We start from the raw sequence: 16588 nt of genomic DNA, 5'->3' as shown, positions 1-16588 counted from the left end.
ACAGAATCTTGATATAACGTTCATGCTGTCAACTTTACACCTCTAATCTGATTCAACTGGGGATCTTTTGACTTTGTTAAATTGTAAAATCTTCGGAAATATTGTTTTTCATTAGAAAACATTGATAATCTTTAATTTCTTAATTGACATTTGAATTTAGCAATCACCAAACATCATGTTATCATGCGAGGGATCAATCTAGAAAAGAAAAGCATCAGCTCACAGATTTTCGTGCCCAAATCCACGAAAGAGTGTTTTTAAGCAATGAATTAAAACATATCATACAATAATATAAAAACAATCATGGAATCTTATTTATCAAATTAAGCCTTTTGATTTAAATATTCTTGATATAATATTAAAATTTTAATAATCAAATAAGTAAGGGTAGGACTATGCAAGTTTTACATAGAGAGAGTTTTCATTTTTAAAAAATGTTTTGAAAAATAAAATAAATTATTAATGAAATCTAATACAAGAGTTTAATTTTTTTAATTGAAACAATTCTTTAATAAAACAGTTTTACAAGTAACCTAACCCTAGCCTTCTAATATTGCCTTTATTCCTTGATCAACTCTGCCATTTAATCCGAAAACACTATCTAGTTCACTTTTTCCAAGAGTATGCACTATGCTGTGGGCTAGAACAAAATTTTTTTTTTAGTGTAAAAAAAATGCTTATATCCTGTAGATGTGTTTTAAAGAAGTCTGAAGAATTCATAACTCGGTATATTAGATCAAATAAGTTGGTATTATTTAATTAGGTGAAAAAAAAGCAACAACAGTAAATTGATCATATTAAATAAAAAAAAGTGAATGCTTGTCAAAAGAAAAAAAATAACAAAGTTCAATTCATAACCAGCACAATGCAAAATGAAAAATTTTGAAAAAAAAAATCAAAAGAAACCAAACGAGTCAACTTCAGTTAGAACGCCAAACATAGAGCACGAGTCATGAGACTGAGATAACCTAACATAAAATAAATTAAAAAAAAATCACACAACCCAATTTCTAACAAATCCAATTTAGAAGGGTGAAATTGAAAAAAAATCAATTAACAAAAAGAAAAAAAAACTTTGCAAACTCAGGTAAACTTACCAAACCCCACTACCTGGATTATGCGAATCCAAAGAGAAGGTAAACTGAGAAAAAATTATGAAACTCAATTATAAAACCAACCCAATGTTGATGGTCAAAACAAAAAAAAATTAAAATCCAATGTCGAATGATGAATTTAAAAAAGAAAATCAGTAAACAAAATTAACCCTAAAGAAAAAGATCAATGCCAGCCTAGATAAACCTTTTAAACCCGTGACCTAGGTCTTAATATCAGGATCACCATATCGGGAAAAACAAAGAAGCTCAATTCTTAACCAACTCTATATTGAAGGATGAAATTGAAAAATAATCAATTTTACAAAAGACCAAAAACAAAATATAGAAACTAAAATATGAGGATATGATTTGAAAAAAAAAAATAAGAGGACAATTTAAAATTTTAGATTGAAGATTGAACTTGAAAAAAACAAATTCTACAAAAAAAAAAATAGTAATCAAAAGAATAAGAATCAATTCTGAATTATGGATAAATCACAACGAGTTTTGAGAAGAGGAGAGAGAAAAAAAATTATTATTGGCGACAAACTATTGATCGATCTTCATGTCACATGCTTATCTCAAGACATAAGATTTTCCCACGCAATTGTAGAAGGCAGTGTTTCATCACTAGAGAAGCCGCATGTGCCACTAGAGTGCTACGACTTTCATCGCAAAACACGCGCTAGCCAATCTTCAACTACACATTAACTTTAGTTCCCCGTATTTGTTTTAGAGTAAAATCTAGTCCCTCAAGTCCTAATTGCTCTAAATCAAAAGAACTTAGTTTTATTTTGATGAACCAAGCATCAAGCAAGTGTCGAAACCTTTATTCGATGTTTTGAGATCCCAATATCTAGGAAATTAAAATAAACCATTAAGTCAATTAAAAAAACAAATCTTGAAGGATCAAATTAAAAAAAAAAGTTGAGGACTTGAAAAAAAACCAACCTAAATTTTTTTCCAGTCCCTAACAAGGGAAAATTAAAAAGGCTTAATATTTACTAAATCTTAAAATTTAATCTTCAAAGTTTTAATTATTTTAAACCACTAAAATAAAATTTTATTTTACTAAACTGATCATCAACTAAGAAACTATATTTCTTTGACTCGTCAACATCCCTAGGCATTGAGGCTTTTGTTAATATAATATTTTTTGTAATGTTCGTATGAATACAACTTAGTTTCCAGTATTGACACATGTTAGCATACTTGTTAATTATCTGGAACACAACAAGTAGGTATCAACATCATTACGTAATTACTTGATTCATTATATCTTAAACTCAATATGTAGTGAATCAAATAATCACCTACGTAATTAATTATCTAATGGTTTATATAATTAGTTGATTTATCTTATTAATCCGTCTCTCATGGCAGTCGAAGAGAGTAATGTATTTTTTCTATGATGCCACATGTTGGCATATGATATTCTCTGTGATGGCACATGTTCCTATGTGATTTTGATATTTTTCTTTGTTGTTCTTCAAATTAGTCTTTGCAGTCTCCATGCACATTTTCCACAAAATCTAAGTTGATATTTTCTATGATTTCACATGCTGGTATATGATTTTATGTTGTAATGTTCTAGTTGTGTGTTGATGCGTTAGTATCCTATATATATACTTATTTATATGATATACATGTATAACTTTATGTATGTATGTATGAGTGGATGATAAATGTAAGTACAGGGACTGAATGCAATATATAGAAACAACTGAGATATTTTTTTTTTTGAAGATACAAGAAGTAAAAGGTGCTGATTTTGCAAGACAACGGAGGAGAATAACTCCGCCTTGAAAGAAGAGGCCTTTTCTTGTACCAAATCCGGTCATTTGTAAGTTCAAAACTACTCTAGCGCACAGCTACTTATTTGCATATTTATGTGTTTTGTGGATATTTTGTTCTGATATTTGGTAATGTTTTTAATGTTGTCTCTCAGATATTAGTATCTTTCATCAAGCCTCCAACAACGGATGATCATAGCTGGTGCTTAGTAGTCTGTGTCAACAATGTCTGAAACACATCTAAGTGAAATAAGGGTTGATCCATTGATCAACAAAGAGGAAGGGATTCATAACAACCAACCTCAAGAGCTGAAGATGGATGAAACACTAGGAAATTACTCATTGAAAAAGAGTGAGCGTTCTTCGTGGTTTAGTTTCATAATGAGAGAGGTCAAAGACACTAAAAACAATCAGCCATTCGGGCCAAAGATTCCGAAAGTTTCAGACAAACTTAGAAATGAAAACAAGGAATGCTACAGTCCTTTGATGGTTTCAATTGGGCCTTATCACTCTCCGGGTCATCATAACAATCTCAGAGAAGCGGAGATTCTAAAGGTTTCGATGGCTCGCCAATTCATCCTAGATAGTGGAAAAAACATAGAACTCATGTACAGTGAAGTAGAAGAGGCTATCCAAAGCGCAAGAGAATTTTACAACGAGATCGACATAATAGGCTGTGATGACGAGCAATTCACCCGGATGATGTTTCTTGATGGATGCTTTATTCTCCAATTCATCCACTGTGTGACTCATAATTATGAAAATTTAGAGATGACCGATCGGCAAGTTGCTGGTGTGAAGCGGGATTTGTTATTACTGGAGAACCAGATTCCTTTTCCAGTCCTGAAATCACTGACGAGTCTGAGGTACGAAAAAGATGGAACTAATCATGGAATGAAACATGTGAATGATTTTCTTTTTTTCCATATTCTCAACCAGAAAGATCAACCATTGCGGACTCGAAAATTAATTTGGTTTACCGTTTGTTTCCTGTTAATTATGTTTCTTCCAACTGTTTTATTACGCCGTTCTATCCACTACCGTTATAATCATGTCCAAGTTTTCTTCAGCATGATGCTATCATTTGCCTTGATGGAGTTATGTCTCCTGATACGAGCTTGGTTTTTGTGGTTACTACTACGAAGAAAGGGGAGGCAAGCCTCAGGATATGATTCTCAATGGCAGCCTGAAAAAGAATCTGCCCATCTTCTTCAACATCTATATTCTCTTTTCATAGGTTCTCAAGGCAAGTCGTCTTCAGGAAGATGCGGCCATTGCTTGTCTTATTTGGCCACTTGTCTTAAAAAATTCTTTCCTACAAAGTGCAAGCCAGTTGCTCAAGAAAGGCGTGGCCATTACTTGTATTATACTGCCAAGGAACTTAAGAAGGTGGGAATCCATTTCATGTCTAGTCAGACTAGTGCTTTGACGGATGTCAAGTTCAAGTCATCATTTTTCTATGGAACATTGAAACTTCCTTCAATTACCATAGATGAGTCAACAAGGCCCATGCTCTTTAACTTAGTGGCCTACGAAACATCTGCTGCACTCAATCCACTTTGGGTCACTTCTTACATATGTTTCATGGATTCGCTGATTGACGATGCTGATGACGTGAAAGAGCTGCGATCAAAGGGCATAATTATTAATTTCCATGGACCTGACCAGCAGGTTGCGGATCTCTTCAACCATATGGGCAGTTTTCTTGAACCTGATACTAGTGTTTATAATGATGTTAAAAGAGAGATAAATGAGCAGTGTGAGAGCATCGTGAAGAAATGGGTAGCTCAGTGGCAGCAACCTTATTTTCATAGTCCTTGGGCCTTCATTGCATTTGCTGCCGCCGCTGTTGGTGTGGCTCTTGCCGCCACTCAGACGTACTATGCAATGCACCCACGTGACCCACCCAAGAAGAACTAACTATTGCAAGCGATGATGTAGAAACTATATATAGTTCTTATTCAACAGAATGTGTAATGTTTCGGGAAGGGAAGGGGGTTGAAAATTAAATTGTAATGAATTATGCCAGCTTGTGTAATTAAGACATAAGATGATTTCATTTAGGCTAATGCTATGAGAGCGAAGGGCATTGTGTGCTAAATCAATCTGTTCAGGGTCGCTTTTTACTGATGTTTTCTTGAGTGTAATTTTGAGTTAGGGGCTTTGAAATGAACTTTCAACACAAATTTAGACTAAATAAAACTTTAACATACTACGCAATGGGAAACAAAAAAAATATATAATTTTCAACATGTAAATTTCAATACAATGGACAAGAGAAATTTAATCTTGAAGCTTGATTGTTTTTTTCTTTTAGAGTGAGCACATGATCATTTAAGGTTCGTATTTTAAATGAAGTTTAAAGAACTTAAATTAAAGATAAATATAAGAAATAAAAATTTAGATTATAGTAAAAAATTAATAAAAAACGATCAAAATTAATTTTTTAAAAATAAAATCTTTTAATTTTCACGGTTCAAAAGGCATGTTTAATTAAAAAGAAAAAGCATATTTATTGAATTCTCTTCTTTAAGACGAACCGCGAGATCGGTTTTTTATGATGCTAACCAAAACTTTTCTTTTCTGTCTCTCTTTTTCAATGATTTCCTTTGTGCCCTCTCAATTTTTCAAGGTTTAAATATCATAAAAATAAAGTAGAATGTCATAACGTAAAATTCTAGACCAATAGGGATCAAATAATGCATAAAGTAAAACTTTAGTAACTAAGTTGATGTTTTTCGTGCCTTTAATATCGAAAATGTAAAAGACTTGTTTTTTTGTGTTGATTTTAGCTTCTTTTTTTTTTTTAAATCTCAACAACAACCTGAAATTTAATTTTATAATAATATTCTTTTACGTTCAATGATTGAAATGAGAAAACAAATTTAACATCGTTCTTTGAATAGTGACATCCATAATAGTTTATGTCTTGTGTTACAGTGATCAACAATATAAAAACAAATTATTTTAGTATATACTGGAATGGATGCAATGTAATGGGGGTTCACAGCTGATTTATTGGTGAGGCAGCAACAAGTAATTTTTTTCTTAATATCCTAGCTTGGTTTTGCGTCAGTAATCAATACTAATCGAGAAACATTACACATGCTATTGCATTAAAGAATATTGTGTTCAATGTTATATGTTACCAGATCATGATGGTGGTCTAATTTTGTCTTCATGAACAACTTACAAGCTGAAAGATTTTGCCTGTCTTGTTTCTCAAAATGCTTTCATTCATCTTCTTTGTGTGATAATATGCACCTCTGAACTTGCAATTTTGTATGAATTTGGGAAAAGGTGATTTCTAACTTGTTTTATGAACAGTTGTGAGCTTGGGTGCAGCTGCGACTGAAGAAGGTGGAGAGCTAATAGCTAAATTGTTTGGATCAGTTGGAAAGATATGGAGTGCTGATGAAAAATTTGTTTGATGCAATTACTGGTCTTAGGTATGATGCTTCTGCAGAGGGGAATATGTATACTGCCTTCGTCTATATTTTGAGCAAGGCTCTTAAATCTGCCAAGCTAAATGCACTACTTTCTGTTGTTCTATACATGCTTTTCTGCTTAAATAAATAGAGATTGCATAATTGCATTTTGCTATAGCGTAATTCTCTTTCTGCATGAATGATCAGTGGAAGAGGGCTTACATATACCTATAGAAACTTTGGCTGATGAAGTGGCAGCATGTCTATAGAGAGAACTTGCAGCGGGACTTGCGAGTGTGTTTGATATTGTGGTGGTAGTTGTAGTAATGGTTTGAAAAAAATTGTTTTATAAAAAGTATTTTTAGTTGAGGTTGGTTTAAAAAAATATATATTTGGTTAAAACTGTGGTTGAAATTGAGGTTGAACAAAAAATAGTTTAATGTGTTTGGTTAAAAGAATGTTTTTTAAATTGAGGTTATAAAATAATATATATATTTTAATTTAAATATTATAAATTTAACTACTGCTATTACATCATGAAATAAATAATATTGATATCAAATATTTTTTATTGTTCGATCAAATTCTGCAAATGCTACGTCATCAAGCGATCTCCTTCTAATTTTTTGAATAAAACACAATTAAAAATAAAAATAAAAATTTAATTTTTTTTAACTAGGTCGGACCCGACAAGAAAAAATTAGGATTGCGATCAAATTCGGAAAATACTACGTCATCAAGCGATCTCCTTCAAATTTTTTGAATAAAACACAATTAAAAAAATATTTTTTTTATTTTTTTTAAATATATTAAAATAATATATATTTTTTTTATTTGTAAAAAAATATTTTTTACATCAAAAATATAAAAAAATATTTTTAAATAAAAAATTTAATTTTAACCACATTTATAAACAAGAGTTTTTGTTCAAAGAAATGATATTGCTGTGAAGAAGAATGTAAAAGCGATATCTTAAACAAATGAAAGCAGGAGTGTTCATGGCAAGAGTTGGTTAATTGTGGGCAAGTTTTTTTAGTTTCAAATTAATATTTTTTTTGTGTTTATTTATTGGTTTGATGTATTAATATAAAAAATTAAATAAATAATATAATTTAATATGTATTTTCAAGTAAAAAATATTTTTTTTAAAAAATACCACCACACTCTCAAACATGCTATAAAAGATAAAAAAAAGCAAATAATATAGATTTGCATTATGCAAATGCCACTTAAAAATAAGATAAGGATGAACATTTATCTATCTAGTTATTTGTCTAGGATTCGACAAAGCAGTTATTTAGAGCAACTTACAAGGTTGTATTTGTTTTTATAGTTTTCAAATAATTTTTTTTAGTGTTTTTAAATCGTTTTGAAATGTTTGTGTTAAAAATATATTTTAAAAAATAAAAAAAATATCATTTTAATTTATTTACGAATAAAAATAGTGTGCATGCAAAAGCCATAGCAAATTAATTTGCCATGAACGTAGAGTATTACAGAAATCTTTTTGTGGATTGGGTTGGTAGAGCTGCACGAAAAAGATCCGAGCAGAAGTTCTGGTGCTGGGATGAAATTTGCTTTATGGGGCTTAAAAGTAAGGTTTGGATTTTTTGGAATTTTGGAACCCAAGCATGATTTTGTTCTTGTACTCTTAATTTTTCTTACGTATTTTGAAGAATAGATTGCCAGAGAAACTTCATATCCAGCGTCAGTTTTAATCCCTTTTTTTCAGTAACTTCCCTGCTAATTCTTCAGCTGTTTGGTTGAACATCAACTTATTGATGGTGGAAGATTGGACATTTTGACTAACACAAAGTAATTAAGCAGCAGCCTTCAAGGGGTAGAGACAAGATAAACCACATTCTAATTCCATGAGCGTTACACTGATCAACAGAGAACTTTTCATTCAGGAACATCTTAACTTTCAGTCTGACTTTATTTTCCATTTATCTAGTTAGGGAACCATTTGATTTACAATCTCATGCATTTCCTACCTTGCCAATCCTCAGGTAAACAGGAAACTTGACGACTTTTTCGTCGTGCCCATCTTCATTCCAAGCACGCTTGAAACTCTCAATCATATCATCCCTCAGTAGCTCCACACCCTTTGTCTTGGCCGTTTGATACGCAGACCATGACCTTAGGTACGTAAAATACTCATCTAAATCCATCAGTTTCTCTGCTACAAACTTGGATGGTCCTGTATGATCAGCTCCTTCAACTGGCTCAAAGGGAAAATCAATGCTCATATACTTGTCGTCGATCAATTTACGCTGCGGTTCCCAGTAGGGATCAGAATCAATGGAGTAAAATGGATTGAGGACTGAGTCTACAGAGTCATTGACTTCAGGAACTGTGTAGCACCAAGCAGCGACGACTCCATCAGGTTTTTTGAGTATCCATTTTACTTGTTGGTAAAATGCATGGAGATCAAACCAATGCATGGCTTGAGCAAAAGTCACTAGATCAACACTAGATTGTGTTGACAGTCTGTTCAAGTTCACTCATTGACATTACTGGAGGCGTATGGTGGTAGCTCACATTGGGAAGTTTTGGTGCAAATTCCAATTATTTTAGGCTTGTGTCAAGGTTGTCAAAAATATATTTTTGACACGACATGAAAAATATAATACAAACTCAGATCATAAAATTATAAATTTATAAGGAAAATTTTTAACAATACTTGCACTGAATTGTTATAAATATAAGGAAAATTATAAATTTTTTTTGAATTCTTATCAATATCTATACTATGTTGTCATCTCACATCAAGTCTATTACTAGAGGAATTGTTTCTAGATGCCATGTATTCAATAATTTAAGAATCAATTTAAATAGCATTGTAATCAATTCAAACATGATTATTAGAACCAAATTGTGATCAATACAAACCCAACTTAGATATTCTATAAACATATTTTATTTTGGAAACATCATCAATAAATAGTCAATAAAATTATGACTATATCAAATTGCATATCAGCACATTGTAAGTATTATATCATTTCAAATTTTTTAAAAAATATTTTTGAAACGCAAAAACAAACAGGGTTTAAAAAAATATTAGGTGCTATAGATGTTGGTCTAGAATTCAATATATGTATGAGAGTTTATATGTGAGTTTCAATCAAGGTTGTTAAACTCCGAGTTGCTTAAAGTGCAAAACGCTTTAAACACTAAAAAATGGGTAAAATTAGGTTAAAATCAGGTAAAATTGGGTGAAATCGCGAGTTTGAAACCCTTTTTACAATTTTAACCAAAAAAAATATCATATACTGCAGTATTCCTGAAATTTCTTGTGTATATATCATTTCACCATTTATTTGATGCTTGCTAAGCTTGTTTGACAGTGTGGTTGCGGTTACTTTTCAAAAAACATTTCGTGCCAAAATGCATGCCAATAATTTTTTTTATTTTTTAAAAATTATTTTTGACATCAGCACGTTAAAATAATTTAAAAATACTAAAAACATATTAATTTAAAATTAATAAAAAAATAAAAAAAATTTAAAATTTTTTTAATTTTTTTTAAAATACAAAGATAAACAAGCCTGCTAGCTACCATTCAGGCAAAGCATTGCTGACCACACGAAGCAACTGATCAGAGACCACTATATCTATGTTAGTGGTTAGAATTGTCAAAGGAAAAGCAAGAATCTTATAGAGGGCCCATTTTAACATTGAAGATTAGTTTTTGACATAGAAATGAACACTTTAACACGACAATACCAAAAGCCAAGAGCCCACAACAGGGACACAGATGCTTTTTTCAATTCAGTGATAAGTGGCCCAACTCTAACTTTTAAAGTGCGTGGAAGTGTAATAGTAATTATATTTTAAAATAATTTTTAAAAAATATTTAAAAAATATTTTTTATTTTTAAAATTCAATATTAATATATTAAAATAATTTAAAAATATTATTTTTTTTAAATTTACGATAAAAAAATCAAATTAAAAATAAATAAATTGAAAGTTGTGTCTGTTCCTGTTATATGCTTGTATATCCCAGCTAGCTGAAATTAAGAAACTTGGATTGGTTAGAATACTAGTCTTATCAAGAATTGCAATCAACACAAATGTCAGGTAAAGGAACTGGATAAGAGACAGAGGAGGGCAAGAGAACTCACCGATCGAGCAGCCTGCCTACTTCCTGTGCCAACTTGTAAGGACTATGGACATCATTTATCTTCATGTTGATATGATATTGTTCACTTTGGGCCTAAGCTCTCATAGATTTGCTCTTGGGCTATACCCAAAATGTCTCATACCAATGGAGATATTTGTCCATCCTTATATACCCATGATCCTCTCCATTTCTAGCCAATGTGAGACTTTGGTCGTATACCCAACAATCCTCCCCTCGAACAAAGGACCACCGAGCCTCCCCTCAAACCGATCATTCATCCGTCCACTCTCAACCAACCAGGATTCTTCATTCTCTACTTCACCGTGTTGGGGTCAGGACACGTCCATGAAGCATCCGGAGAGCACTACCTGACTTGAGAGTTTGCTCTTTCTAGGTCAACTCCTCTTCACTGTGTTGGGATCAGGACACGTCTATGAAGGGAGCACACCGCCTATCCAATAGAGCTGATCCATGGATTACATCCTGATTGGGGGCCCACCACCTTTTGTTCGGCGTTCCGAGGATTCATCCATCATGGCTAACTCTGGGGCCTGACTCTGATACCACTTGTAAGGACTATGGACACCACTTATCTCCATATTGGTATGATATTGTTCACTTTGAACCTAAGCCCTCATAGATTTGCTCTTGGGCTATACCCAAAAGGCCTCATACTAATGGAGATATTTGTTCATCCTTATATACCCATGATCCTTCTCATTTTTAGTCAATGTGGGACTTTGGTCGTATACCCAACAACAAGGTCATGAGAGGGAGTTTTTGAGGCAATGAATTGGAACAGTTCTTGAGGATAACTTGGCCTTGTCTCTGCATATTGTTTCGCCTGATTAACGAACAACTCCGCCATTTCTTCCTCTTTGTGAGCTTGTTTTGCTATTTAAAAATGGATGTTTTTCTTGCTCCTCTACCATTTATATGGCTTTCATTTTTCAAGATATTGTCACAAGGGCAACGAAAAACATATTGGCAGGCTGGAGGGAATGAATAACAGGGGATGCATTATCTATTTTTTTATAATACTATTTAACTCTATTTTAATATCTAAATATTATTTTTTGCACAAAAAAATAGTTTGACCCATAATTATCAAACCCGATCCGAGGATTGATCTGGCTAAAGAGTCGGGTCCCGGGTTTCATAAGTCAACCAAGAAGAATTTTAAAAAAATATTAAAAGTTTTAATATTTTATATAAAAAATTAAGAAACAATTTATTTGAATATAAACTATACATGTTGTAATAATGAAGTTTAAAAGAATATTTTTAAAAGTTTTTTATCCCACATTGAAAAAACATAATTTTTTTTCTTGTAAACATGGAGTATATATATGAAAGGGCTTCAAATCCTACATTGAAAAAATAATTTTTTTTCTTGGGGACATAGAATATATATACTAAAAGGTTTCAAATCTTACATTGAAAAAACGTAACTTTTTTCTTGTGAACATAGAGTATGTATACAAAAAGGCTTCAAATTTTACATTGAAAAAATAATTTTTTTCTTGGGAATATAGAATATATATATTAAAAAATTTCAAATTTCAAATTTCACATTGAAAAAACAATACATGTTTCTAATATTTATATAATGAACTTTAAAAAGTGTTAATAACCAACTAAAAAAAATATATAAAAAGAGCTGTATAAGAGAAAAACCATATTAAAAAAAAACCATGTCTCGTCCGAGTCATGGGTCGACCCGCTGGGTTATTGCACCGGCCGGTCTTTTAACAAACTTGGACCGGTCCAGCTACAATGGTCTTAATTGCTCCAAATCAACAAAATTTAGTTTTATTCTAACAAATTGAGCATCAACCAAGTGCTTTGGAACTTTTCTTTGATATTGTAAGATCCTTATATCTAAGCAACAAAAATAAATCATTAGGTCAATTAAAAAAAAAACCACATTTAAAAGGATCAAATTAAAAAAAATTAAGTAATAAAAAAATCAGCCTAAATTTTTTTCTGGTCCATGCAACCCAGTTTCTAATAGGAGAAAATTAAAGGGGTTTAATAGTTATCAAATCTTAAAATTCAGTTTTATGCCAAACTATGCATCAACTAAGCAACTAAATATTTCTTTGACAATCAACATCTTCATTAATAGGAAGACAAAAAAAGCTGGCAAGCCCAAATCTATATTATTGCAATGTCAAATATACTAAATAAAAAAGAAATTAGAAAATGAAAAAGTTAAAAAAACTAAAGAAAAAAGAAATTAAAAAATTAAAATGTTAAATAGTAAATAAATAAATAAATATAAATAAATCAACCTATAGTGAATCAAATAATTAATCACCCACGGAATTAATTATCTGATGGTTTATATAATTAGGTGATTTATCTTATTAATCCGTAGTATCTCATGGCAGTCGTAAGAGAGCGATGTGGTATTTTTTGCTATGATGCAACATTTTGGTATCTGATAGTGACATTTTCTTTGATGCTTTTCAAATCAGTTTTTGCAGATTCTATACATATTGCCCTTTCTTTTGTCATTGTCCATAAAAACTAAGTTGATAAATTCTTTGTCGTATGTGATTTTGATGTTTTCTTTGTTGTTTTTCAAATTAGTCTTTGCTAGCTGTCTCCATGCACATTTCCCTTTCTCTTTTTGTTACTGTCCACAAAATCCTCTTTTGTTATTGTCCACAAAATCTAAGTCGATAGTTTCTCAATGATTTCAAATGCTGGTATATGATTTTTTGTTGTAATGTTGTAGATATTAAATTAATTGAGATCAAATAGAGAATGAAGATTAGAATTCTGAATAATTTGTATATTATGAATGTTTAGTTTTAATCTAAATACAAATAGAGTATATATTGTTAAGATATATATGTTAAGATGTATATATTTTTCTTAATCTCAGCTTTAGTTAGTTAGTTATATATATACATGTAGCTGTAACAATTTAACTGCATGTAACTAACTTTGCTAACTAACTAATTGATTGAATAACAACTAACCAACTAACAAACTTGGTAATCATGTTTACACTTATCATCACTGTACTCTAACATATATAAGTCAAACTGAAAGTACTATTCTACTTTTAATAAATAAAACTATATAAATATTATTTAACATTATAAGAGTGTTGATGCGTTAGTATCCTATAATACTTTTTTCTTGTTGATAATTGTTATGTTTTTTCTTATATATATATATATGGATGGATGATGAATGTAAGTATAGGAATTGCTGAATGCAATATATAGAAACAACTAAGAAATAATCTTTTTAGATACAAGAAGCAAAAGGTGCTGATTTTGTAAGACAACGGAGGAGAATAAGGAGCCACCTTGAAAGAAGAGGCCTTTTCTTGTACCAAATCCGGTCATTTGTAAGTTCAAAACTACTCTAGCACAGCTACTTATTTGCATATTTATGTGTTCTGTGGATATTTTGTTCTGATATTTGGTACCGTTTTTAATGTTGTCTCCCAGCTACCAGTATCTTTGATCAAGCCCCCAACAACGGATGATCATAGCTGGTGCTTAGTAGTCTGTGTCAACAATGTCTGAAACACTTCTAAGTGAAATAAGGGTTGATCCATCGACCAACAAAGAGGAAGGGATTCATAACAACCAACCTCAAGAGCTGAAGATGGATGAAACACTAGGAAATGACCTACCGAAAAAGGATGACCGTTCTCGGTGGTTTAATACCATAATGATCAGAGAGGACAAAGACCAGCCACTCGGGCCAAAGATTCCGAAAGTTGCAGACGAGCTTAGAAAAAAAACCGAGGAATGCTACAGTCCTTCGATGGTCTCAATTGGGCCTTACCACTCTCCGGCTCATCATAATGCCCACTCTCCGCCTCTCGGAGAAAATGAAATCCTAAAGTTTTCGATGGCTCGCCAATTCATCCTAGATAGTGGAAAAGAAATAGAACTCGTCTTCAGCGAAGTAGAAAAGGGTATCCAAAACGCAAGAGAATTTTACAACTTGAACGACATGAAAGCCGTTGATGACGAGGCATTAACCCGGATGATGTTTCTTGATGGATGCTTTATTATCCAATTCATCCATTGTGTGACAAATAATTATGAAAATTTAGGGATGACCGATCGGCAAGTTGCTGGTGTGAAGCGGGATTTGTTATTACTGGAGAACCAGATTCCTTTTCCAGTCCTGAAATCACTGACGAGTCTGAGGTACGAAAAAGATGGAACTAATCATGGAATGAAACATGTGAATGATTTTCTTTTTTTCCATATTCTCAACCCGAAAGATCAACCATTGCGGACTCGAAAATTACTTTGGTCTACCGTTTGTCTCCTGTTAATGTTTCTTCCAATTGCTCTTCCATTTGTTTTATCACGCACTTTTGGCAGTTATAATCCTGACCTGGTTTTCTTGAGCATGGTGCCAGCATTTACCGTGATGGAATTATGTCTCCTGATACCAGCTTGGCTTTTGTGGTTACTACTAAGAAAGGGGAGGCAAGCCTCAGGATATGATTCGCAATGGCAGCCTGATGAAGAACCTGCCCATCTTCTTCAACTTCTATATTTTCTTTTCATAGGTTCTCACAACATAAAAGGCAAGTCGTCTTCACGAAGATGCGGCCATTGCTTGTCTTATTTGGCCACATGTCTTAAGAAATTCATTCCGACAAAGCCAGTTGTTGCTCGAGGAAGTTGTGGCCATTACCTGTATTATTCTGCCAAGGAACTTAAGAAGGTGGGAATCCATTTCATGTCTAGTCAGACTAGTGCTTTGACGGATGTCAAGTTCAAGTCATCATCTCTCTATGGAACATTGAAACTTCCTTCAATTACCATAGTTGAGTCAACAAAGTCCATGCTCTTAAACTTAGTGGCCTTCGAAACATCTGCTGCACTCAATCCACTTTGGATCACTTCTTACATATGTTTCATGGATTCGCTGATTGACGATGCTGATGACGTGAAAGAGCTGCGATCAAAGGGCATAATTATTAATTTCCATGGACCTGACCAGCAGGTTGCGGATCTCTTCAACCATATGGGCAGTTTTCTTGAACCTGATATTAGAGTTTATAATGATGTTAAAAGAGAGATAAATGAGCAGTGTGAGAGCATCGTGAAGAAATGGGTAGCTCAGTGGCAGCAAACTTATTTTCATAGTCCTTGGGCCTTCATTGCATTTGCTGCCGCGGCTGTTGGTTTGGCTCTTACCGCCACTCAGACGTACTATACAGCGCACCCACCCAAGAATAATTCAACACGCTAATACTGTTGCAATGATGTAGATGTTAAATAATATTTATCTAGTCTTATTTATTAAGGATAGAATAATATTTTCAGTTTAATCTATATATAATTCCTTTGTATTTAGGTTAACTTAAACACTTATAATAAACAGATTATTAAGAATTCTCTAGCCTCCTTTTATGTTTGATCTGAATTACTTTAACATGGTATCAGAGCCTGGTTGGTCGAACCCTTGTCTTGCTAATTTTATGGAACTCGCTGCTCCTGTAGAAATCATGTTTACCAATATCAAAGCCACTGCTGGTATCAAAATCATTATCATGATCCACTTCATTCCCTGTAGGATGTTCCAGCACACTGAATGCATTCCTTTGAAGCTTAACTTCAGATCTATTTTTCAAAACATTAGACATGGGTTGTTTGGCCTATTAAAAGATGGATGATGAAGATTAAGTTGTGTGCTTGCGGCTGAAGAATTAATATCTGAACCTTTATTTTGGATTCTTCAGCTTCTGTTCTGTCTTTGCAATTGTTTTGGTATTTCATCTTCTCTTCAGTTTCTACAATTTGGTATTTGCGTTCAGTTTCTGCAATATTTTTTGGAGTGATATTTTATCTTCCGCGTCTGCAAAATCTGGTATTTCGACATTCCTTCAGCTTCTGCAATTTGGTATTTCTGTTTTGTCTCTGTAATTGTTTTGGTATTTCGTCTTCTCTTTAGTCTCTGCAATTTGGTATTTGCGTTCAGTTTTTGCAATGTTTTTTGGAGTGATATTTTGTCTTCCGTTTCTGCAAAATCTGGTATTTCGACATTCCTTCAGCTTCTGTAATTTGGTATTTCTGTTCTGTCTCTGCAATTGTTTTGGTATTTCATCTTCTCTTCAATTTCTGCAATTTGGTATTTGCGTTCAGTTTCTGCA

At 32.5% G+C, this 16588-nt stretch overlaps 2 protein-coding genes and 1 pseudogene across 3 annotated transcripts; 2 read left to right on the top strand and 1 right to left on the bottom strand.

Moving 5' to 3' along the window:
* Window positions 1–2891: 2891 nt before the first annotated feature.
* Window positions 2892–4866, top strand: LOC133676475 (uncharacterized). Its single transcript, XM_062098141.1, has 2 exons — window positions 2892–2937; window positions 3043–4866. Exon 2 carries the CDS (start codon window positions 3113–3115, stop codon window positions 4805–4807), a length of 1695 nt encoding a protein of 564 aa, XP_061954125.1. The 5' UTR covers window positions 2892–2937; window positions 3043–3112; the 3' UTR covers window positions 4808–4866.
* A 3428-nt stretch (window positions 4867–8294) lies between these two features.
* LOC133676970 (uncharacterized) lies at window positions 8295–11311 on the bottom strand (annotated as a pseudogene).
* Window positions 11312–13629: 2318 nt separating this feature from the next.
* On the top strand, window positions 13630–15830 carry LOC133676651 (UPF0481 protein At3g47200-like). Of its 2 annotated transcripts, XM_062098364.1 has the most exons (3): window positions 13630–13810; window positions 13914–14627; window positions 14808–15830. In XM_062098364.1, exons 2-3 carry the CDS (start codon window positions 13984–13986, stop codon window positions 15685–15687), a joined length of 1524 nt encoding a protein of 507 aa, XP_061954348.1. In that variant the 5' UTR covers window positions 13630–13810; window positions 13914–13983; the 3' UTR covers window positions 15688–15830. The 2 variants fall into 2 exon arrangements, with proteins under 2 accessions (XP_061954348.1, XP_061954347.1); XM_062098363.1 differs by having other exon boundaries at window positions 13914–15830.
* The last annotated feature ends 758 nt before the right edge of the window (window positions 15831–16588 follow it).

Source organism: Populus nigra, chromosome 17 (genome assembly GCF_951802175.1).
Source record: "Populus nigra chromosome 17, ddPopNigr1.1, whole genome shotgun sequence".
Taxonomy (NCBI): Eukaryota; Viridiplantae; Streptophyta; class Magnoliopsida; order Malpighiales; family Salicaceae; genus Populus; species Populus nigra.
This window is presented reverse-complemented; position numbering and strand designations above follow the sequence as displayed.